Source organism: Eurosta solidaginis, chromosome 1 (assembly GCF_040869045.1).
Source record: "Eurosta solidaginis isolate ZX-2024a chromosome 1, ASM4086904v1, whole genome shotgun sequence".
In the NCBI taxonomy this organism is placed as follows: Eukaryota; Metazoa; Arthropoda; class Insecta; order Diptera; family Tephritidae; genus Eurosta; species Eurosta solidaginis.
The window spans coordinates 7122364-7146529 of NC_090319.1; the positions used below are offsets into that span (position 1 = coordinate 7122364).

Sequence of the window (24166 nt, forward strand, 5' to 3'; positions counted from 1 at the left end):
ACCCCAAAGAAAAAAAAAAGTAACTTCAAAATGTAAATAACATCGAGCGAGAAGGAATGTCGAAAACACAGTAGGTAAGAGCGAGAAAGCGATTCACACGTACATTGAGAGAGCGCATGCGTTACCTTTTTCACGACAGCAATGTAAAGTAAAAGTCATTAAGACGATAATTGGTGAACAAGTTATTGGTGACGATTAAGTAATCAATTAGGTTTCTCGTCACATCCATAACCTAAAAATATCTGAGTCGGTGAATTTAATAACTGTTTGTAGATTTTATTCATTGTTTTGGATACGTTATGATTAAGAGACTTATTTTTTGTGGAATATGTTTGTAATTTTTTGCGTTTTTTTAATTTTTATGAAATTTTCACGATTTTTAGGTTAAGGCACCGTTAATCGATCACATTGGAGATGGTAATGGATATGGGTATGGTTACGACTATGGCGTTAGGGTTAAGGAAGTTTAATTAGCCCTTGAGGAAGTTTAATTAGGCCTTAACTTCGCTTAGATAATACTTAAGCACATATGATACTACTTTATTTATGCTTGGATTCCAAGCTAAAAAAACTGACGAAACTTTATCGGAACTTCAAAACACAAAAACAATTTCTATCATGAAAAAGCGAGACCACTATTCCCCCAAAATTAGTGAGCTTGACATGTTTTTGTTTATGTTTTACATTTTATTTTTACATTAACACTTTTAACAATAAAAACAATGCAAGTAATACGCGTGGCGGCCACCGTGGTGTGATGGTAGCGTGCTCCGCCTATCACACCGTATGCCCTGGGTTCAACTCCCGGGCAAAGCAACATCAAAATTTTAGAAATAAGATTTTTCAATTAGAAGAAAATTTTTCTAAGCGGGGTCGCCCCTCGGCAGTGTCTGGCAAGCGCTCCGATTGTATTTCTGCCATGAAAAGCTCTCAGTGAAAACTCATCTGCCATGCAGATGCCGTTCGGAGTCGGCATAAAACATGTAGGTCCCGTCCGGCCAATTTGTAGGGAAAAATCAAGAGGAGCACGACGCAAATTGGAAGAGAAGCTCGGCCTTAGATCTCTTCGGAGGTTATCGCGCCTTACATTTTTTTTAATACGCGAAAATTACTTCGGTCTCTAATGGTTCACTTTTTTTCACAAAAAAGTGGATTTTATATGTGTTTTTATGCACCAAATTTTCAAACTAAAAACAAAATTTTCATGTGTCAGAAAAAATAAAGAAAAAACGGCCGAATGTCAAAAAAACCTATCGAAATACACTGGCTCGTTTGTTTTTAGTGAACTAGATTGTATTTTCCTTGTATTTCGTTAGTTTTTTCAAATATAGTCTACACACTTACACTAGTACTAAAGCCGTATTAGGAGGGAGTGCGACAAAAAACTGAAGATAAAATACAAGAAAAAATACACGAAAATAAAGTAGTGTCATATAGGTATTAGGAGACCCATATAGGGGCAACTAGCTAGGGCACAGGGTGTACCGAAAAGCGAAGACACAACCCTCTGATGGTCATAGTGCATAACATACAGCTGAACCAGTTGCGATGAATTGTAGACACGCACCTTTTTAAGAGGTGATACATAAAATTAGTGTAGAGGTGAAACATAGACACATATTTCAGTTGCATCTGAGTATAATGCGTATTGAAATTTAGTAATATGCATTAATTTTATACGCAGCAAATTCAGAGGTGTATTTAAAGTTTGACGCTTATCAGTCCATATAAAATTTAAGCGTAAACGTCTATAGATGTGAAAAAGACAGCTATTATCAAAAAACGCGGTGTTGTGTTAAAATTACGCATATGGATCACATTGTAGTTGCATTTGCATGTTAAATTTATATCGGGAGGGATCTGGATCACTGTCCATTGGAAGGCGCGGTATGCCATTGTATACCAATATAAATATATTCAACTCATCTGGCAGGGCAACAAGCTCTGTAAAATCACAGTCAGTCAGTCACGGCGATTCCTTTCAAGTTGTTATATAGCAATATATCCAGTGATTTTTCAGTCGTCGTTACAAAATCCCAGGTACACGGTAATTGCCAACTCTAGATTGAATAAAAAATTAATGAGCAAAAACACAAGAAGTTTGACAAATTATCTCCAGTCGAGTAATAAAATAGTTCTTCTCTAAATTTTTGTTAACGTGAACATGATTTAGTTTGTGATAAAGAAATATCAGGTGCTAAATTATAAAAATGTAGGATAAAATTAAATTTAAGCAAATGAAAACGTAGGCTCGTTTTTTTTGCGTGTCATCGTTTGCGCCGCTATTGAACATTCTTATAAAAAGTTTAGATTTACAAAACTATGTAAAAAAATTAAACTGAATTAAGATCTTCACATTTTACGTTTCCAAATAATATAAAAGCTGTTGCAGAAGTTGGGTAAAAGAAAAGTTCAGGCTATTTGCTGCAACGAATGCAACGAGGCCTAGCTACATGTGTACATTCATATGTATGTACCACTATATACCAGGATGTTGCTTTTCCATATAGATTAGCAGTAGGGTAATTCTATACGACAGCATGACACTCTTAATACACTTTCAAAAATATCTGTAGGGATGTCCAAACACGCGTTTTGGTGCCGGGATCGCCAAACCGGAAACGGAAAACAAAAGTTTTGAGTCGTTCAAAAGATATTAACAAAAAATGGCCCCGGGTCTCTCCGAAACCTGCGTAGTGATCCGTATTATTTTTGGTCAGAACAACTTTATACGTTAGCGGCCTTCGGCTGACAACTGCTAAAACTCGTTCAAAAATATCGAGAGAGGTGTCAAAAGACGCGTTTGGACCCAGGACGACGAATCTGCTTTCGGATTCATGGTTCTGGGTGCAAAGCGCGTCTTTGGAAACCTCTCCCGATATTTTTGGACGAGTTATCGCAGTTGTGGCTAAAGTAAAGAATTACCACTTTCGGATTCGCGATTCTGGGTCCAAGCCGCGTCTTTTGACATCCTTCCCGATATTCTGTCATGTATGATTACCAAAAATACTATCAAGTATTTGTGGTGAATGGATAAACGTTTATGTGACAGAGCAAATAACATTCAATCCGAATTGTAAATTATGCCGCTGAAGTGTGTGTAAAATTTTCAAATTAATATACATATGTCAATAATAGTAATATGTTATATTTATAGTGCGATTATGAAGTGAATCTAGTTGATATTGTGTAGCCATGATGCAGAATTGTATAAAGTACTAGAACTCCCAGCACTGGGATTCAAGGGGTTGTGTAGCGCAATATATAGCTTCTCCAACCCAATTGTCAACCTCACCTTTGAGCGGCGAATCCCGTTTCACTAACAGACGAGGCTCTGGCGACCCCAAGCTCCTCATGGAACTTGGGGGTGGGGAGGGAGGGATGGCCTGAAGGTTGAATGTGGCCATATAAATCGTTCCCGAGATGGTCGGGCCAGCAGCTTAATGGTGCTGTGTTACCGGAGCGTATCGGATCTGTATCCGGAAAAGGACCATCACATCGATAACTCTCCAAAGCCTTCGGGGAGCAACCTAATCGCTACAACAACAACAGCTCCCAGCACTCGCAAGTTAAGAAAATGGTCGAAGTTCGGTTGTCTATTCATAAGGATGTCTTCATTTTTAAACATTTATTTACTATGATTGAAAATTTGTATACAAATCATACATACTTCTGTATTGCTATTTCAGGCTCGGTACACTTGCAAACATCAAAGTGCTGTTTTTGTATTCTAGCAATATAGGAGTATTGCACATATGATAAAAATGTTATTTCAGAAAGCTTAATAAACTTGTTGTATTTTCGGTAAAGTTTTCTATAAGTGCGCCACGCTTTGAGCATATACATAAACAAAGTTAGTAGAGGAATCCTCCTAGATGCCAAAACAAAATTTTGTATCTTCCGGAGACTTCTAGTATTTGCACAAAACAATTTATTACTTTTGTATAAAGAGGCTCCGCCCCTTACCTCGTTAATGGTGCACTAATGGAACATACAGCCTTTTGCCTAATATTAAACTGAATTTCAAAAAGAAAGTGATTTATCTTAAAATAACGTAAATGCAAGGAAACAAACTGTACCTCAAGAACCGGGTTTTGATTCAAGATAAATTTGTGCGCCTATATGATGGGGCGAAGCACTGCTACAACATCAACAAAAACCGGGCTTTCGCTTATAATTTTTAAACGGGTAAGAAAAATAATTAATTTCCGCTTTCGGATTTTTAATCTAGACGTAAATACCCGTTTTTCACACCTCACTAGAAAACTTTAGTCCAAATCTCGGTGGATGTCATAAACTGCACTACTATCTAAAAGTATGTCTAATCCATAAATTCAACAATTTCTTCATTTAGGCTGCTCAGTTTATTTTTATGGTAACGTTTTACAAGACGGTGCATCACCTAATTTTTATCCAAAGTGGTATCAAAAGACACGTCACGACCTCCGTTTTTAGAATCCGAAAGCGGAAATCAAAAATTTTATTTCTGTCGAAAGTTATTTACAAAAAACTGTAAAATGACCCCGAGAGGTTCCGAAATAGGGGTCCCGATCCATAGTTATTTTGCACAGAAAAACCTTTCTGCGTTGGCGGGCTTCGGCCGCGCTTATAAAAAATTACCCTGGGTGGGTCCGACACCGGTTTGGGGATCAAGCTCAGAACACCTTTCTGCATTAGTGTGCGTGTGTATACAACAAATCTGGTAAAAAACAACAACCACATATAAATTTGAACCGATTTTTTGCTTATATCTTCTCACAGAATTAAAAATTTAAATTTTCGTTTTCGGATTCTAAAAACGGAGGTCGAGACGCGTCTTTTGATATCACATTTGACAATTTTTGATACAAATTGTTAAAGGGGGTATCAAAAGGCGCACCTTGACATCCGATTCAAGAACCCGTTAGCGAAGAGTAAAAATTTTTAGTGCTGTCAAAAGCTATAAGCAAAAAGTCGGTGCAAGGGTAATTGTGCAGTTTAGGGGCCCCACCCTAAAATTGAGCCTTTTTTTTAATTGAGGTATCAAAAACGCGTATTCACGTCTAAATCAAGATTACGAAAGCGGAAGTTAACTTTTCTTACCCGTTTAAAAGTTATGCGCGAAAAACTGGTTCGTCTTGTACATATTGTTCCCGCACATTTACAATCTTTTAAGCGCACAAATCACATCCTGTTTTGTTTTTCGATATATTGATACAATTTGATATTCACGAATTAGTGAAAAAAATTTGTTTAATTTCTCTAATTAATATGCAATTAAATAATAAAAATACAGATTCGTTGTTGAAGAAAAACACCTGATAGTGAAGAGTGCTGCCAGATGAGCAATAATAGAAATTAACTGAACAAGAAATTACTCTTGCTTTTCTCAAGTCATCTGCGTAGAACAGCCTTAGCCGATCCAACACCGGCTGCGCCATGCACAGTAATTCTGCGTAGAACACCTTTCTGCATAGGCGGCCTTCGGCCTCGCTTATAAAAATAACCCTGGGCTACGCCATGCTAAGTCCGGGTGTGTGGTGTAACCGTGGCGGTAGCTGTGCATGGCGCAGCCGGTGTTGGATCGGCTAAGGGTGTTCTACGCAGAATTACTGTGCATGTTTAGTTAAGCCCTTTTTGAAAAAAAAAAAATAAAATAAAAAAAATGAAGTATTTTGTCAATAACACATTTTTTCAACTTATTCGATTTACGATAAGTTAGCAATCATTATCCCATAAAAACATAATTTTATTATAGACATTTTCAAATATAGATGTTTTATATATCACAAAAAACCTTGTTTTATTACCTGCTGAGCTGGCAACACTGTTCACTTTTATATGTTTTCATTTGGACAGACATTTTTTGCAATATTTGTGTTGATATTTTCGTTAATTCGTGCAAGTTAGATTATGTTAATATACCAAGTATAAAAAGTAAAGTGATGTGTGCGCTTAAAAGATTGCAAACATGCGGGAACAATATGTATCACACAAACCTGTTTTTCGCTGATAACTTTTGAAGGGTTGAAAAAATTTTAACTTCGGCTTTCGGATTATTAATCTAGACGTAAATGCGCGTCTTTTGATAATAAAAAATAAATGTAAGGCGCGATAACCTCCGAAGAGGTCTAAGGCCGAGCTTCTCTTCCAATTTGCGTCGTGCTTCTCTTGATTTTCCCTACAAATTGGCCGGATGGGACCTACATGTTTTATGCCGACTCCAAACGGCATCTGCAAGGCAGATGAGTTTTCGCTGAGAGCTTTTCTTGGCACTCGGAGCGCTTGCCAAACACTGCCGAGGGGCGACCCCGCTTAGAAAAAATTTCTTCTAATTGAAAAACCTTATTTCTAAAATTTTGATGTTTCTTTGCCCGGGGTGCGAACCCAGGGTATACGGTGTTGTAGGCGAAGCATGCTACCATCACACCACGGTGGCCGCCAGTCTTTTGATACCGCACTCGAAAATCTTGGCCCAACTTTAGGGTGGGCCCCTAAACTGCACTACTACCGGTGCAAGTTTTCATGTGGTTGTTGTATTTTGCCAGATTTTGTTGTGCACATTCATCCAGAAGCGTATACACATTTGATCCCCCAAACCGGACATTTTTTTAATCGTTTTTATTTTTTACGCAGTAAATTAAATTTTAGTTGCTCTCATACAGTTTGTGAGGGCATGTTCACCTTTTCATCGTCCCATAAACAGCTTTTCATATATATGCGTTTAACGCAATCTTATGCATGATGAGTCGATTGCACTTATCTTTTACACTTCAGACTTCGCAATTGAAACTTTTAGCCTTGCCCATTCCCATAAAAAATTTCTCGAAGCACTGTTAGACCTTGTTTACATATAATGAGATTATCTTCATATTCGTACATAACTCCAAATCGTTAGTTACATAACTAGATTTGCCATATACATTTTTTTCGATAATCGGTAATTATGAACAAGATTTAGACGGATTTTTTTGTGTTGTTTACTATCTACTGTCAGCCTTGTGATTATTGAAGGTTCAAATCTTTAAACTGGCAATTCTGTTTTAGCCGATGGAAAATGCACGATTGTTAACGAAAAAACGAAGTAAGTGAACGGGCAACGGGCTAAATATTTTCCTTTTTCTTGCTTTTCCTTGACGGAGTTAAAAATAAAATTTTGCAATGGAAATAATTGTAGATATACAAATAAGCTTATCATAACTAAAAGAAACATCTTTTTGAAAACAAAGAACTTACGATTCCTTTGTTAAAATTGAGTTTTTCTCAAACACAGCGCAATACACAGGACAGGAAATTTAAGTGAAGGTGAAAGAAAAAAAAAACGCAATTGTACATTTCTTAAAGTCGTTTCTGCTCAAGTCAGAAATACAAAAAGTAAAGAAAAATAAGAATAGAGGTGTGCAGATCCATATCTATGGGTATTTGGCTGGTCTAATTGGAATGCAATCAACGAAATAATAGATATAGAGGAAAAAAGAAATTGGCTACGAAAGTGAATTGTGTAGTTGATAATTATAAGCAAAAGGAAAAATATTCCATTGTCTGCTAATCGTATGAACAGTAACCAATAAGAAGTTGATGGAGTAAACATGTGTGTGCAAACTTCATAAAACTTAGCAATTTCGATAATATTAGAGGCAAAGTTGGATTGTTGAATTAAGGGTATTGCTGGCTAAATTGCCGACGGTAGAATAAATCTACAAAGGAAATGTTATATAATTGCAAGGTGCATCTGTTTCAGGGAGCTAGGCAGATTACTTATAAATCATCCATTATTTAATATTTCATATTTACTAAACTAACATACATGTCTCTATTTTCAGTTGCTTCATTGATACCATAAACTATAACTAAACATAATATACATACATACATAAAAGGAGGGATTGTTACCGATAAAGATATCTTCCGCAAAAAATTTTTTAAAATATTGGCCACGGCCCATTACCGGCTGGAATAGTATAGACATTGGTGTTTGTGAAGATCTTTCGCAATAACGTTTATTATATACATATATTTGAGAATTATAAACACAAGCTTTGTAGCATCAGAGGCAAGTCTATTTATCATCGACTGTAGCGAATTTAACAAAAACTACTGAATATAACACACTAGAATGCCCGTTTTAACTGCAAATAATTTTGTCTGATGGTCAGTTTTGTTTGTTTTATTGTATCTAACCTACAACGGAAAGTAGTTTATTCAACGATAACCTTAAAACAAAATATATATATTCCACAAAATATATATATTAACGAGAGGCATAAAGAGCTCCAACGCATACTGAACTGCTTTTTTTTAGAAAGAAAATCGTCACCAACAACAACGCCGGCAGCATTGTGAGTGTGGAAGGAATTTGGTTTTGCTTCGCCTTCTGAATAATGAGTCGTCATGAAGGTAAATGTGTTAGAATAAAACTATAGGTAAATAAATGAATTTATTAATAACTGTCTTTTTGCAGGAGTCAGTTGCGATTCCTGTCTTAAAAGCAATTTTAACGGACGCCGCTACAAGTGTCTGATCTGTTATGATTATGATTTATGCGCCGATTGTTATGAAGAGGGCGTTACATCGACTCGTCATTTGGTCGATCATCCAATGCAATGTATTCTAACGCGTTCCGATATTGAGCTGTTTTTTGGTGGCGAGATGCTCAATTCTGAGCAGCCACAAAGTTTTACTTGCCCTTATTGCAAGAAAATGGGGTTTAGTGATGCTACGCTGCTGGAACATGTTTCGGCTGAGCATACGGAGACAAGCCTTGAAGTGGTATGTCCAGTGTGTGCTGGATTGCCGGGTGGTGAACCGAATCTAGTCACAGACGACTTTGCCGGTCATCTAACATTGGAGCATAGAACTGGGCCGCGTGAATTGATTTCATTTCTGATATCCTTTTTAAATGATAATGAATTTTAAAACATGATTTTCATGTGTGTATATACATTAATATTAATCTGCAGAAAATCATTTGTAATTCAAGTACCTTGAAAATAGAATCAATACGGAAATGCGCACCATTTTTATCCTTTACATTTGAAGGAAATTATGGATATATAAAGCTGGGTTTATCCTCTGTTTTTTTTTTTTTTTAAGCAATTATACAAAGAGGTGTTCAATCGAATATTGTAAAGGGAAAGTATCTAAGTACACAACTCCATGGAAGCTGATTTTGCTTTCAAGATTCGGTTCGAATACCCCATTTCATGTGGCATTTAAAAATAATGAGGATCGAAAGTTTAACTGGATATTTGCTCATTTTTCAAACACTGTTTTCAGAGTACTTTTTTAAAAAGTGAGTTAGTTTTTTTACCCATCCTAGTGTCATACATACATGAAATGCTATTTTTTAGTTTATTTACTTAAAACTAGTGGGTTTACCTTAATGTGTTAATTTTGATATATACGACGAACCATCAGCTATTCGACATGGTGGTGGTGTACGTCGTATTCCAGGTCGTACTTTGGGAGGTCCCCGTGCTCGTAGGTCTAATATGCACTTTAGTTCATCAAGTGGTTTGTCTGCACTGTCACCATCAGGAAGGGAATCTGTTGACCCTATAGCAGAATTATTATCCCAGTTATCGGGTGTGAGGCGAGGTGGACCACAGACGTCACAACTACAACAATTGCAGATGCAAATACAATTAGAACGTCAACAAGTTACGGTAAGTTTATTAATACATTGATTTTTAATTTAAAAAATTGAATAATTATTCAGACTAAAGATAATTACAAATTGAATGTACAGAACTATAATATAACTTCCTTAGAAAATAGATTTATTTATTAATTTATTAGTGTACAAATTTAACAATTAATCAGACTATATATAAATACGGTTTGACTTTAACGAAGTAGGTATACAAAGTGAACGAAATTTATACCAATTTTTAAAAAAATTTTTTTTTTTTTGAATATACAGCAGTTTCTTCATTTTACGAACACCATCGTTGCAGGGTTTGTTCGTAAAATCGCTTTTTGCGTAAATCGAGTACCATAAAATTTTTCATATATTCTTGATTAAAATGGCTAATATAACCAGAGAAAGTACATGTGTTTCTTAAAACTTGTTTTGCTCAAATAACAAATGCAAAAAAAGAACAAAAAGAGACGCTTCCCAAGGCCGTCGGTTCTATGTACCGGAGCGACTCGGAATTTTTCCCGACCAAGGACTGCCATTTCAGTGTAACCCCATTTAATTTGTTATGTCCCTCCCACAAATTGTCATCCTCCCAGCAGCTCCTTTCAGCGGGATTGCTCCATATTCTCTTGCTCCTCTTGGTCCTGAGAAATGGTTTTGCTGCATCTGCCGGAAAAGAATCTTTTTAGGACGGTCATAATCTTGTCAGTGTGTCTCGTGTAAGGGATGGTTGCATCGGACAGGTTGTTCTGGGCTTGATCCCAAAACCCGACGTCCATGTAACTTTTATAAATCTTTTGTGGCTCCTTGCTGTTCACGCCCAAGGGCGTCCCGTAGTCTACGTCTAAGCGCCCCCCCCCCCCCCCCCCCCCCCCACTACCTTCCAGTAGCCCCGCTGCTCAGCAAGCCACAACAAGTACCCGCTGCTGCTCGCGCCCAACGGCGCCAACAACTCAAACAGCTGCTACCACTCATAACTACAATTTTCGTTGTAGAGTCGGAAGCAATGCTGAGCAACAGCCCCTGTCCCGTCTTCTCCCCCCCCCCCCCCCCCCCCTCTTTTCCGGCAGCAATCGTGTAGGTCAGGGAAACATACTCTTAGTCCCTACCTCCGTTTGCACCGTTTGCCAGCACAGAATATATATGTTTGCGACATCCGCCCAATGCAGCTCCTTCCTTGGGTGGTGCCACTTCCCTAGATGTTCTGGTCTCCGCGACAGCAACCCCCCGACGGGTTTCATCGCGCCATGCTGCCAGGTCGCAAACCCAAATCATCCGGGTACCCCAATGCTTGCACAAGGACGCCCAGTCCTAGGGCCACAACAGCAATTGCGTCCTGGCCTTCCCCAACCCAGGCGTAGTCACCCGTCACTTACCCCCAGAGTGGCGACGTCTCCCCTCATGCACTTCAGAATTCTGCAGTTAAACTGTAATGGGTTAACTGGGAAGATTACGGAGATAGTCGATTTCATGAAGAGGCACAACATCCGCATTGCCGCGATTCAAGAGACTAAACTCACAGCAAGATCTGCTTTGCAGACCTGCTCTGGGTATAACGTCCACAGGAAATGGAGGCGGTCTCGCGTTTATCATACACCACTCTGTGCAATATTGTATATTTGATCCTGGCATCGACCGGAGGGACAATGTCTTAGAACGTCAAGGCCTATCTGTCCGGTCAGGCGATGCAAACCTAGAAATCATCAACATCTACATCCCTCCTGCCACCTGTTGCCCCAGTGGATACCGCCCTAATATCCGGGCCTTACTCACTGGCAACAATCGCATTATCTTATCAATGCACATCATGATCTATGGCATTCAAACTTGCGGGCGGACAGTAGGGGTGAGATTTTGGCGGATCAAATAGAAGAAACGACGTTCTGCACAATAAACGGAGACGCCCCCACACGTATGGTAGGAAGCTGTCACAGCTCGCCAGATATCTCAATCGTGAGCGCAGAACTCGTAAACTGCGCCAACTGGCAGCCGATGGTAACATTGGCATCCGACCACCTGCCCATATTTATTTCGCTTGAGCGTAACGTCGACTTCATCGTCACTGAAAAACGCACTTTCATAAACTTCAAAAAAGGAAAGTGGGAAGAATATAAATCCTTTACGGACAGCCGCCTAGCTGCCCTCCCTATCCCGACTGATGCCCGCCAAGGGGAGCGTGCCTTCCGTAAGGTCATTAAATCCGCCTCGGCACATTTCATTCCCGCCGGGAGAATTCCCGAAATCCGGCCCACTTCCCGGCGGAGGCCGCAAACTTAGCGAGAGAACGTGACCTTATAAGACAGCTTGACCCAGGCGACCCCCAAATAAGGGATATAAACCAACACATCAGATTGCTTGTAGATGAACACAAGCGGGCGCAATGGGAGGAGCACCTAAGAGGTTGTAACCTCTCTACCGGTGTGGGTAAACTTTGGTCCACCGTAAAGTCCCTATCGAATCCGAGTAAGCAAAGATCGCCTTTGGCGACAAAGTGGTGTCGGACGCGAAAAAATGCGCGAGCGCTTTCTGCCGACAATATATAATGCATCCTACGGTCGACAAAGATAGACGGAGAGCCAATAGACGCGCACATGAACACAAATTCAGCGCGTCACCAATCACCATCACCGATAAAGAGGTTGAGGACGCCATTGGTCGTGCTAAACCATCCAAAGCAGTGGGCCCAGACGGCATAGCCATGCCGATGCTTAAAAGCCTAGGGAAAGAGGGGTTCAAATATTTAGCGCATGTCTTCAATCTGTCTCTTTCCACCTTTGTCATACCTGAGAAATGGAAAATGGCCAAGGTGGTCCCGCTACTAAAGCCTGGTAAACCAGCTAACATAGGTGAGTCGTATCGTCCGATATCTCTCCTATCGCCAGTGGCAAAGACGCTTGAAGCCATTTTGCTCCCTTATTTGCAAGCAAATTTGCAGCTAGCCCCTCATCAGCATGGCTTCAGAAAACTCCATAGCACTACCACCGCGCTGAATGCCATTAGCACCCAGATAAATTGCGGTTTAAATCAATACCCCCACCTTAGAACAGTACTCGTAGCGCTAGACCTATCAAAAGCTTTTGATACGGTCAACCATGGCTCGTTACTGCAGGACCTGGAAGGGTCTACCCTTCCCCCATGTCTTAAAAGGTGGACCGCAAATTATCTGGGTGGTCGGCAGGCATCGGTGCAATTTAGAAACGAAACATCAAACCCAAGGAGAATTAAACGGGGGGTGCCACAGGGTGGTGTCCTATCCCCACTTTTGTTTAATTTCTACATATCTAAGCTACCTTCACCACCGGAAGGAGTCTCAATCGTTTCCTACGCCGATGACTGCACAATAATGGCCACAGGCCCAGGCCCAAAGATCGATGCGCTATGCAATAAAATAAACGGCTACCTCCCTGATCTCTCCAGTTTTTCGCCTCGCGAAACCTGGCATTATCACCGACTAAATCTTCCGCGACCTTATTTACAACATGGACGCCCCAAATGTCGACCATTTTGAACATCCACGTCGATGGCACTACGCTACCGACTGTCCGACACCCCAAAATCTTGGGTGTGACGTTTGATCAGGATCTACATTTTGGTGCGCACGCAGCCGTAATTGTTCCGAGAATTCAGAGCCGTAACAAAATCCTCAAATCCCTTGCTGGCAGTACCTGGGGAAAAGATAAAGAAACGCTCATGACTACATACAAAGCAATTAGCCAGCCGATTACGTGCTACGCGTCACCCATATGGTCGCCAAGCCTAAAAATCACCCACTGGAGGAAACTACAGGCCTGCCAAAATACTGCTCTCAGAATCGCCACGGGCTGTCTTCTTATGTCCCCAGAACACCATCTGCATAATGAGGCGAGAATACTCCCCATCAGGGAGAGAAATGAGATGCTGACCAAACAGTTCCTGTTGAATACCCAGAAACCTGGGCATCCCAACAGACATCTGATTGATGAACCAGCACCGCGCTTCCCAAGGCAGTCGGTTCTATGTACCGGAGCGACTCGGGATTTTTCCCGACCAAGGACTGTCATTTCAGTGTAACCCCATTTAATTTGTTTCGTCCCTCACACAAATTGTCATCCTCCCAGCAGCTCCTTGCAGCAGGACTGCTCCATATTCTCTTGCTCCGGGAAGGTGTCGAATCCAATCCGGGTCCGTCTCCTGACCCCGGTCCTGAGAAATGGTTTTGCTGCATATGCCGGAAAAGAATCTTTTTAGGACGGTCATACTCTGTTCAGTGTGTCTCGTGTAAGGGATGGTTGCATCGGACAGGTTGTTCTGGGCTTGATCCCAAAACCCGACGTCCACGTAACTTTTATAAATCTTTTGTGGCTCCTTGCTGTTCACGCCCAAGGGCGCCCCGTAGTCTACGTCTAAGCGCCCCCCATTACCTTCCAGCAGCCCCGCTGCTCAGCAAGCCACAACTAGTACCCGCTGCTGCTCGCGCCTTACGGCGCCAACAACTCAAACAGCTGCTACCACTCATAACTACAATCTTCGTAGTAGAGTCGGAAGCAATGCTGAGCAACAGCCCCTGCCCCCGTCTTCTCCCCCCTCTTTTCCGGCAGCAATCGTGTAGGTCAGGGAACCAGACTCTTAGTCCCTACCTCCGTTTGCACCGTTTGCCAGCACAGAATATATATGTTTGCGACATCCGCCCAATGCAGCTCCTGCCTTGGGTGGTGCCACTTTCCTAGATGTTCTGGTCTCCGCGACGGCAACCCCTCGACGGGTTTCATCGCGCCATGTTGCCAGGTCGCAAACCCAAATCATCCGGGTACCCCAATGCTTGCCCAAGGACGCCCAGTCCCAGGGCCACAACAGCAATTGCGTCCTGGCCTTCCTGAACCCAGGAGTAGTCACCCGTCACTTACCCCCAGAGTGGCGACGTCTCCCCTCATGCACTTCAGAATTCTGCAGTTAAACTGTAATGGACTAACTGGGAAGATTACGGAGATAGTCAATTTCATGAAGCGGCACAACATCCGCATTGCTGCGATTCAAGAGACTAAACTCACAGCACGATCTGCATTGCAGACCTGCTCTGGGTATAATGTCCACAGAAAAGATCGCGAGAGCGGAAATGGAGGCGGCCTCGCGTTTATAATACACCACTCTGTGCAATATCACATATTTGATCCTGGCATCGACCGCAGGGACAACGTCTTAGAACGTCAAGTTCTATCTGTCCGGTCAGGCGATGCAAACCTAGAAATCATCAACATCTACATCCCCCCTGCCACCTGTTGTCCCGGTGGATACCGCCCTAATATCAGAGCCTTACTCACTGGAAACAATCGCATTATTTTAGGCGACTTCAATGCCCATCATGATCTATGGCACTCAAATTTGCGGGCGGACAGTAGGGGCGAGATGTTGGCGGATCAAATAGAAGAAACGACGTTCTGCACAATAAACGGAGACGCCCCCACACGTATGGTAGGAAGCTGTCACAGTTCGCCAGATATCTCAATCGTGAGCGCAGAACTCGTAAACTGCGTCAACTGGCAGCCGATGGTATCATTGGCATCCGACCACCTGCCTATACTTGTTTCGCTCGAGCGTACCGCCGACTTCATCGTCGCCGAAAAACGCACTTTCATAAACTTTAAAAAAGGAAAGTGGGAAGAATATAAATCCTTTACAGACAACCTCTTTGCTGCCCTCCCTATCCCGACTGATGCCCGCCAAGGGGAGCGTGCCTTCCGCAAGGTCATTGAATCCGCCTCGGCACGTTTCATTCCCGCCGGGAGAATTCCCGAAATCCGGCCCCACTTCCCGGCGGAGGCCGCAAACTTAGCGAGAGAACGTGACCTTATAAGGCAGCTTGATCCAGGCGACCCCCAAATAAGGGATATAAACCAACGCATCAGATTGCTTGTGGATGAACACAAGCGGGCGAAATGGGAGGAGCACCTAAGAGGTTGTAACCTCTCTACCGGTGTGGGTAAACTTTGGTCCACCGTAAAGTCCCTATCGAAGCCGACCAAGCACAAAGACAAAGTTTCCATCGCCTTTGGCGACAAAGTGCTGTCGGATGCGAAAAAATGCGCGAGCGCTTTCTGCCGACAATATATAATGCATTCCACGGTCGACAAAGTTAGACGGAGGGCCAACAGACACGCACATAAACACAAATTCAGCGCGTCACGCAGGTCTTCAACCTGTCTCTTTCCACCTTTGTCATACCCGAGAAATGGAGAATGGCCAAGGTGGTCCCGCTACTAAAGCCTGGTAAACCAGCTAACATAGGAGAGTCGTATCGTCCGATATCTCTCCTATCGCCAGTAGCAAAGACGCTCGAAGCCATTTTGCTCCCTTATTTCCAAGCAAATTTGCAACTAGCCTCCCATCAGCATGGCTTCAGAAAACTCCATAGCACTACCTCCGCGCTAAATGCCATTAGCACCCAGATAAATTGCGGTTTAAATCAAAACCCCCACCATAGAACAGTACTCGTAGCGCTAGACCTATCAAAAGCTTTTGATACGGTCAACCATGGCTCGTTACTGCAAGACCTGGAAGGGTCTACCCTTCCCCCATGTCTTAAAAGGTGGACCGCAAATTATCTGGGTGGTCGGCAGGCATCGGTGCTATTTAGAAACGAAACATCAAAGCCAAGGAGAATTAAACAAGGGGTGCCACAGGGTGGTGTCCTATCCCCACTTTTGTTTAATTTCTACATATCTAAGCTACCTTCACCACCGGAAGGAGTCACAATCGTTTCCTACGCCGATGACTGCACAGTAATGGCCACAGGCCCAGGCCCACAGATCGATGAGCTATGCAACAAAATAAACGGCTACCTCCCTGATCTCTCCAGTTTTTTCGCCTCGCGAAACCTGGCATTATCACCGACTAAATCTTCCGCAACCTTATTTACAACATGGACGTCCCAAATGTCGACCATTTTGAACATCCACGTCGATGGCTCTACGCTACCGACTGTCCTACACCCCAAAATCTTGGGTGTGACGTTTGATCAGGATCTACATTTTGGTGAGCACGCAGCCGCAATTGTTCCGAGAATTCAGAGCCGTAACAAAATCCTCAAATCCCTTGCTGGCAGTACCTGGGGAAAAGATAAAGAAACGCTCATGACTACATACAAAGCAATTAGCCAGCCGATTACGTGCTACGCGTCACCCATATGGTCGCCAAGCCTAAAAATTACCCACTGGAAGAAGCTACAGGCCTGCCAAAATACTGCTCTCAGAATTGCCACGGGCTGTCTTCTTATGTCCCCAGAACACCATCTACATAATGAGGCGAGAATACTCCCCATCAGGGAAAGAAACGAGATGCTGACCAAACAGTTCCTGTTGAATACCCAGAAACCTGGGCATCCCAACAGACATCTGATTGACGAGCCAGCACCGCCTAGGGGCTTAAGGAGTCATCTCCGTAAGCATTTTGAGGAAATACGGCATCTGAGAACACAGCCGTATGAAGCGAAAAAACACAAGCAGGTCCTTGGTGAACTCCACAAACAGGCGTCGGACCTTTATGCCGGGAATTGCCCGGTGAACCCAGTACTCAAAGTAAAGTATCCAAAACTTGCGGAAGAAGAACGCATACTCCCCAGGGAAACGCGTGTCACTCTGGCTCAACTTCGTTCTGGATACTGTAACAGGTTAAACTCTTACCTATCCAGAATCAACCCCGACATACAAAATGTATGCCCGCTTGCAATGTGTCCCCACATGACACCAACCATCTCTTTAATTGTAATGTGGAACCAACGCCTCTAACACCCCTTTCCCTATGGTCCACCCCTGTTGAAACAGCAAGTTTCCTTGGACTCCCGTGAGAGGATATTGATGACAGTTTGTGATCGGTCGCGTCTGTTAGGTGGGGCGAAGCACTGCTACAACAACAACAACAACATGAACCAGCACCGCCTAGGGGCTTAAGGAGTCATCTCCGTAAGCATTTTGAGGAAATACGGCACCTGAGAACCCAGCCGTATGAAGTGAAAAAACACAAGCAGGTCCTTGGTGAACTCCATAAACAGGCGTCGGACCTTTATGCCGGGAATTGCCCGGTGAATCCAGTGCTTAACGAAAATTATCCAAAACTTGCGGAAGAGGAACGCATACTCCCCAGGGAAACGCGTGTCACTCTTGCTCAGCTTCGTTCTGGATACTGTAACAGGTTAAACTCTTACCTATCCAGAATCAACCCCCGACATACAAAATGTATGCCCCGCTTGCAACGTGTCCCCACATGACACCAACCATCTCTTCAATTGTAATGTGGAACCAACGCCTCTAACACACCTTTCCTTATGGTCCACCCCTATTGAAACGGCAAGTTTGCTTGGACTCCCGTTAGAGGATATTGATGACAATTTGTGATCGGTCGCGGCTATTAGGTGGGGCGAGCATTGCTACCACAACAACAACAACGTGTCACCCATCACCATCACCCCTTCTAAATCAATAGGCCCAGACGGAATAGCCATGCCAATGCTAAAAAACCTTGGCGCTGAGGGAATAAACTACCTAACGCACGTTTTCAACCTTTCTTTGAAGTCCTTCGTCATTCCCGAACAATGGCAAATGGCTAGGATAAAACCAGCTAACGAAGGCGGGTCGACGGATATCACTACTTTCGCCAGTGGCGAAGATATTGGAAACCGTCCTGCTCCCTCATTTCACTGCAAATCGTCGCCTAGCCACCCATCAATATACCCTCTGCAAAATGCATAGTACTACCACCGCGCTAAACGCCATAAACACTAAGATAAATCGCGGAGTAAATCAAGAAAAACAACGTCATAGGACGGTGCTCGTGACACTCGGACCTATCAAAAGCTTTTGACAAACAACCACGGTACGCAACTCCAAGACGGTTCGCTCCTTTCCTCTTGGTTAAAAGGATTGTTATCTGAATGGTCGGCAAGCGTCGGTTCAATTTAGGAACGAAACCTAAAAGCCTAGGAGCATTAAACATAGGGTTCCACATGGTGGTGTCTTATCCGCGCTTCTGTTTAACATATTAACATATCAAAGCTCCTATCCCAACTAGAAGGAGTTACAATCATTTCCTACGCCGACGACTGCACAATAATGGAAACAGGACCTGGCCCGCCATTAGACGAATTAGTTTCTAGAATAAACAGCTATCTCCCCAGTCTTTCAAGTTTCTTAACTTCGCGCGACCTGGCATGTCACCGACCAAATCCAATTGGTTGTTGTTATTGTAGCAGTGCGATATGGATTTCGTTAAGCCCTTTTTACTTTCGTTTAGCCCTTCGTCTGGATCAAACGTCTTTGTTGGCATGTCTCAGATGTCATCATAGTACTTAAGGAAATGTTCCCTCTTGGATGCGGGCCTAGACCAAGCAGTCGTTTGCTAAATAAATAAGGAGATATCCCGTGGCAGTTCTGAGTACAACATTTTGGCAGGCCTACAGCCTTTTCTAGTATGTATTTTTAAGACCAGGCGACGAAACTGGTGGCACGTAATGGATGGGGCACAGCCATGGGTGACAGTGGCGCCAGTCGAGCACTACTTAAGTTTGGGCAGCTGCCGATCTAGGTGGGCGTTAGTTTGAACATTGAAAAATGTAATAAAACCAATGTTGTCAATAAGCAGTCAAAAAATAACGTACATCCTGTTGTTATTGTTGTTGTACATATATGTACAACCTAATGTACATATATGTATCTTACAAACATACCTAATACATAAATAATTCTTTCGTTACCTTAATTTAAAGGAACGAACCAACAGATCTCACATTTCATAGAAAAGCCAAAACCACATTTTCACGATCTCTTCAAATATGGCTTTTTAGAAGCGGTATAACTTTGTTGTAATTTTTTTAGTGAGGTTGTATTTTAATATACTTATATACATATCATGCCAAAATCTGTAAAAACACTTTCAAGGAACGGTTTAGTTTGGGCTTTTGAGAATTAAGGCAACAATATATTTTCCTAATGATACATGTGCAAAAATTGCGCAGTATAAAATCTTGCTGAGGTACGACATCGAAAAATAATGACGCGATTGATTCTAATTATTTATAATTTCTATATTTTGTTTTGATTTTGTATTTGCTGTCGTTTTTGTATTTGCATTGTACTAATTTAGTAAGTATAGCACTCTTAATGTTTTCTATTGATCTCTGCACAATTTTTGTTTTAGGCAACTCGCCAACAGTTGGAACGCTTACCCCGTCGAGCTCATCCGATGGTATCTTCATCGAATTCGAATGCAACCATGCCAGAGGTGATAAGCAGTGGACCAATATTGGGTGGCAGTGGTTCTGGCGGTAGCGGTTCTGGTAGTGCCAATGCTAGCGGTGGCACTTCGTGTCGCACCAATGAATGGACTGTGAACCCATCGTTGGCAGCCCAACTACAAACACAATCAGGCCTTTCTGGCAACAACGCACTCAACAACAGAGAAGTAGCATTTGTATGATTATATTGTTTATTTATGAAAACAATTGTATTTCTTTTTGTTTATTATTAGAGTGGAGGTGGAAGTGGTAGCGTAAACGGCGCTGCTGCCAACAATGTTAGCAATGTACTTGGTACGTCAATTGCTGGTGGAGCAGTTGGTACAGGTGCCAATGGCTCTGCAAATGGAACTGAAGGCCAATCACAGTTTTTGCTTACAAAATTTATGCAGCCAATACTCAGTGATACGGAATGGGCTGAAATGGAAAGAGACCGCTCTGATCGGTAAGTGTTTAGTTTATTTTGTTTATGATCAAAGAGTTACAAACTAGATACAAATTTATTATAACTATAAAAATAAATGTAAGGCGCGATAACCTCCGAAGAGATCTAAGGTCGAGCTTCTCTTCCAATTTGCGTCGCGCTCCTCTTGATTTTCCCTACAAATTGGCCGGACGGGACCTACATGATTTTATGCCGACTCCGAACGGCATCTGCAAGGCAGATGAGTTTTCACTGAGAGCTTTTCATGGCAGAAATACAGCCGGAGCGCTTGCCAAACACTGCCGAGGGGCGCTCCCGCTTAGAAAAATTTTCTTCTAATTGAAAAACCTTAATTCTAAAATTTTTGATGTTGCTTTGCCCGGGGTTTGAACCCAGGGCATCCGGTGTGGTAGGCGGAGCACGCTACCATCACACAACGGTGGCCGCTTTATTAGAACTAAAAATTAAATATAAATTTTATGAAAGAACAAGACTCCCTGCCATCCATAACAAAAAGGCTGTAAAGTTCACAGCGACTATGATTGAATCCATACTCATTATTTAGTACAATACTTGAACTCATAAAATTCAAGCTCCAATATCAATGAAACAAGTTGCTATCAGTATAATATAACCGACAGAAATTATTTTTAAGATCATTGCTAACAAAAATAAGATCTAGGAGCTTATCTTGCAAATTTACAAAATACTAGCCCGACCATCTCGGCAACGATGTTATATGGACCACATGAACCTTCTAGGCCATCCCGCCCCCTAGTTCCATGAGGAACTTGGGGTCACCAGAACCCCGCCTGCTTAATATGATACATCCATATTTGTAACAGGATTCCCCTCGCGTAGGTGAGGTTAACAACTGGGTTGCGGAAGCTGTGAAGCTACAGAGCTTTGAATTGCAATCCCTTGAATCCCACTGAGCCACAATGCTTATCGCGATCTTTTCATCTCTGTGCATTAGTCGAAGACTAGCCGATAACGACAAATTGGCAGCATTTCATTCGGCCCGAAATGTAGGGTGACACGAAAATGCAAAATGAATAGACGACCAAATTTGCAGAGGCCCTTATAAGTCGTAGGATTTTATCCATTTTAGCACAGGATGACATCTGTCGGTTTCGCTTTCTTTTATCGGAAGTAAACTTTATTAATTGCAATGTTGTAAACAAATACATATGCAATTAAGTTAACAGTTTTATTTCTATCCATTACAGATCACAGTTTGTGCAAGCGCTCTTATTGTCAACACTTTCATTTGATTCGCTCGAAGCTATTTCAATTAGTGGTGCCGCAGCTGAGCGTGATAATCGTAGCGAATCGCAGGAAACTAATAGTGATAATGTAAATAATGGGAAAGTCTTAGGTGCGAACACAAAAAGTGATGCCAATGCGAGAGAATCGGCAATGAATAACAATACAGATGCATCGGCACAAACCACAAATACAAGTGGAAGCGGCGGTATAAGCGCTGGAAGGCAACAGGTACATCAGCAACAACAAACATCTCCGGAGGATATTGCTGATGAGTATAAGCAATTGCAACAGCAGCAGGCACAGCAACAATCCTACGCATCAAAAAAAAAATCAACGAGCAACAGTAGTGCGAGTGGAGCGGCTGGTGGTACGGGAGGTAAATCACAAGCTGACAGAGGCATCGAACGACGGGGGCGTCCACCACCGCCACCAGTTGGTGGTGGCCCTGCGGCAACTGGCTCACAGCCACCTCAACAACATTCTAGGTAGTGCTATCGTCATCACCAACCATGACATGAACAGGAACAGCAAAATCTAAACAACAACTACACAAACAAAAACAAGAGAAACAGCAAAAGGAGAATTCAAACCAAAACTATTCACACATTACTCACCACCAAGGACAAAAGCAAATCAGACAAAGCACAGCAACAAAAGATACAACTATTGCCAACAACACCAACAGAAAGAGCAACACTACTATGCTATGGTCAATAGAAGAGTGCAGTTAATGAAAATAATTGAGACAGCAGCTGCGTTAGATTGCATACAGTAAGGCGTGACAAAGGGCAGCACGACGATACATAAAGAAGCAAAACATTATAAATATAGTTTATTAATTAAATATATCATAATTATTACAATTTATATAATTATAAAAAGAAAAAACAAAAACAAAGATAAGGCAACCCAACCAACCAACACACCTATTGTAATCAAATGAGCTAATTATAATTTTAAAGAAATTGAACAATTAAAATTAAAGGAAACTCTATTAAAACATGAATAAAAAATATATATATTATGGCCAATTTGAACACAACTTCAACGTCTCTATGCATATTGACATATTGACGTGTACTTGTGTAAAAAGCGTACGTTAGTCGAAGTTAGTGCGATAATGTTTAAAGTTAAAAACATGAATTTAAATAATAAATTGGTAAACATTTTAGGAAAAAAGAAATACAAACAAATATCTCGCGTAGTTCCAAAAGATTGTAAAAAAACTTGAATACAATCTCCACTATCGAAACTTGAAAGTGTCGAATTTACATAGGATTCATCCTCATTTCAAACTTATTTCCTGGGATTTCGCAACTGTAAACGAATAACTATATTATATCTAAAATTTTTTAAACAACTCGTTAGTTCCAGGATTGAATTTCAATCGCACGATTGTAACAATCGTATAATTTCTTAATTTTGTCGCGTTTGCTTATTTCAAGTCCCAAATAAATATTGTACGAAAATTAATTTGGCTTGACTTCCCATAAGGAAATTGAACTGGGCGAAGCACAAAAACAACAAATAATACCAAGTTCCTTATTAATTCAGTCAATATAAATTTTTCTTTCGCCGAATTTGTTTAGTAGAAATGTGGCCCTTGCAGGAAAGTGACAAATCGACTTATATTTATTATTTCTTTTAAATATGATGTATATAAAGAAAGGATAGTAGAAAAGGACTTGCTACAGTCAACGAAACATTGCAATAAGGTACATTTGTTTGTTATTGTGAGAACAAAATTATTCGTAAAAAACCCGAATTCAAAATGGGGAATCATAAGCTGTGAAATCAGCAAAAGGATTATGCTTAAAAAGTACACACTACAATTGCTTTTGTCCTTTTCGTAAACACCAGCGATCGTAAAGTTTTCTTGAATTGTAAAATTTCAAAATAAAAAATGATAAAAATTATTAAATGTCTAGAATGTAGATATACATAAACAAAATATTGAAAGTGGGGAGCGGTTTGCGGAACTAACAAATACACATTAATATTTAAAATGAGTCACTACGAAACTGGTAATGGATTTTCGAATTTGTGAATGAAATGTTTGAAAATGCTGAAGACGATGAAATGATTGTATTGTAAGAATATTTAATAAATTAAACGTATTACAATAAGAATTTCATTTCAATTTAAATACAATCGGTAAGTTTTTAACATTGTGAACTCATACAAGTGGCGAATGTTTGAAAAAAAGTTCTCAATAGTAAATAGCCTGGATGACCTGTTAATCGCGTTTTTAAAATATTTTTATGGACGACTAGTATATTTAATTTTTTTTTTAAATGTTTTAAAAACAAAAAAAAAGTAATATATAGTCCAATTTTCTGCACACTTAAAAGAAAAGTTTGTTTGAAACACAAATGGGCAGTGCATGTCAATTAAATTTATTTACCGTGAGCAAAAAACAAACCTTTTTCCATTCTATGGTCATTCGCGACAGCCGATCTACCTGACAGCTATTATTTGACAGGTAGGTATGGCAATGGAGGAATAGAAAGATTTTGGTTGAAACCTAAAATTATGTTTTCTTTTTTATCCTGAAGCAAGATTCCAATAACGAATGTAATGGAAGAGAGCTAAG

The 24166-nt window shown here is 41.2% G+C and overlaps 1 protein-coding gene across 10 annotated transcripts; it reads left to right on the top strand.

The window, feature by feature from the left end:
- The first annotated feature begins 2049 nt into the window (after positions 1–2049).
- Positions 2050–23702, top strand: Kcmf1 (Potassium channel modulatory factor 1). Of its 10 annotated transcripts, none has more exons than XM_067778513.1 (7): positions 2050–2212; positions 7803–8376; positions 8441–8865; positions 9384–9644; positions 19784–20056; positions 20114–20325; positions 21534–23702. In XM_067778513.1, exons 2-7 carry the CDS (start codon positions 8361–8363, stop codon positions 22060–22062), a joined length of 1716 nt encoding a protein of 571 aa, XP_067634614.1. In that variant the 5' UTR covers positions 2050–2212; positions 7803–8360; the 3' UTR covers positions 22063–23702. The 10 variants fall into 10 exon arrangements, with proteins under 10 accessions (XP_067634614.1, XP_067634573.1, XP_067634636.1 ...); XM_067778472.1 differs by having other exon boundaries at positions 2050–2194; XM_067778535.1 differs by having other exon boundaries at positions 2050–2194; positions 19784–20047.
- Positions 23703–24166: the final 464 nt, after the last annotated feature.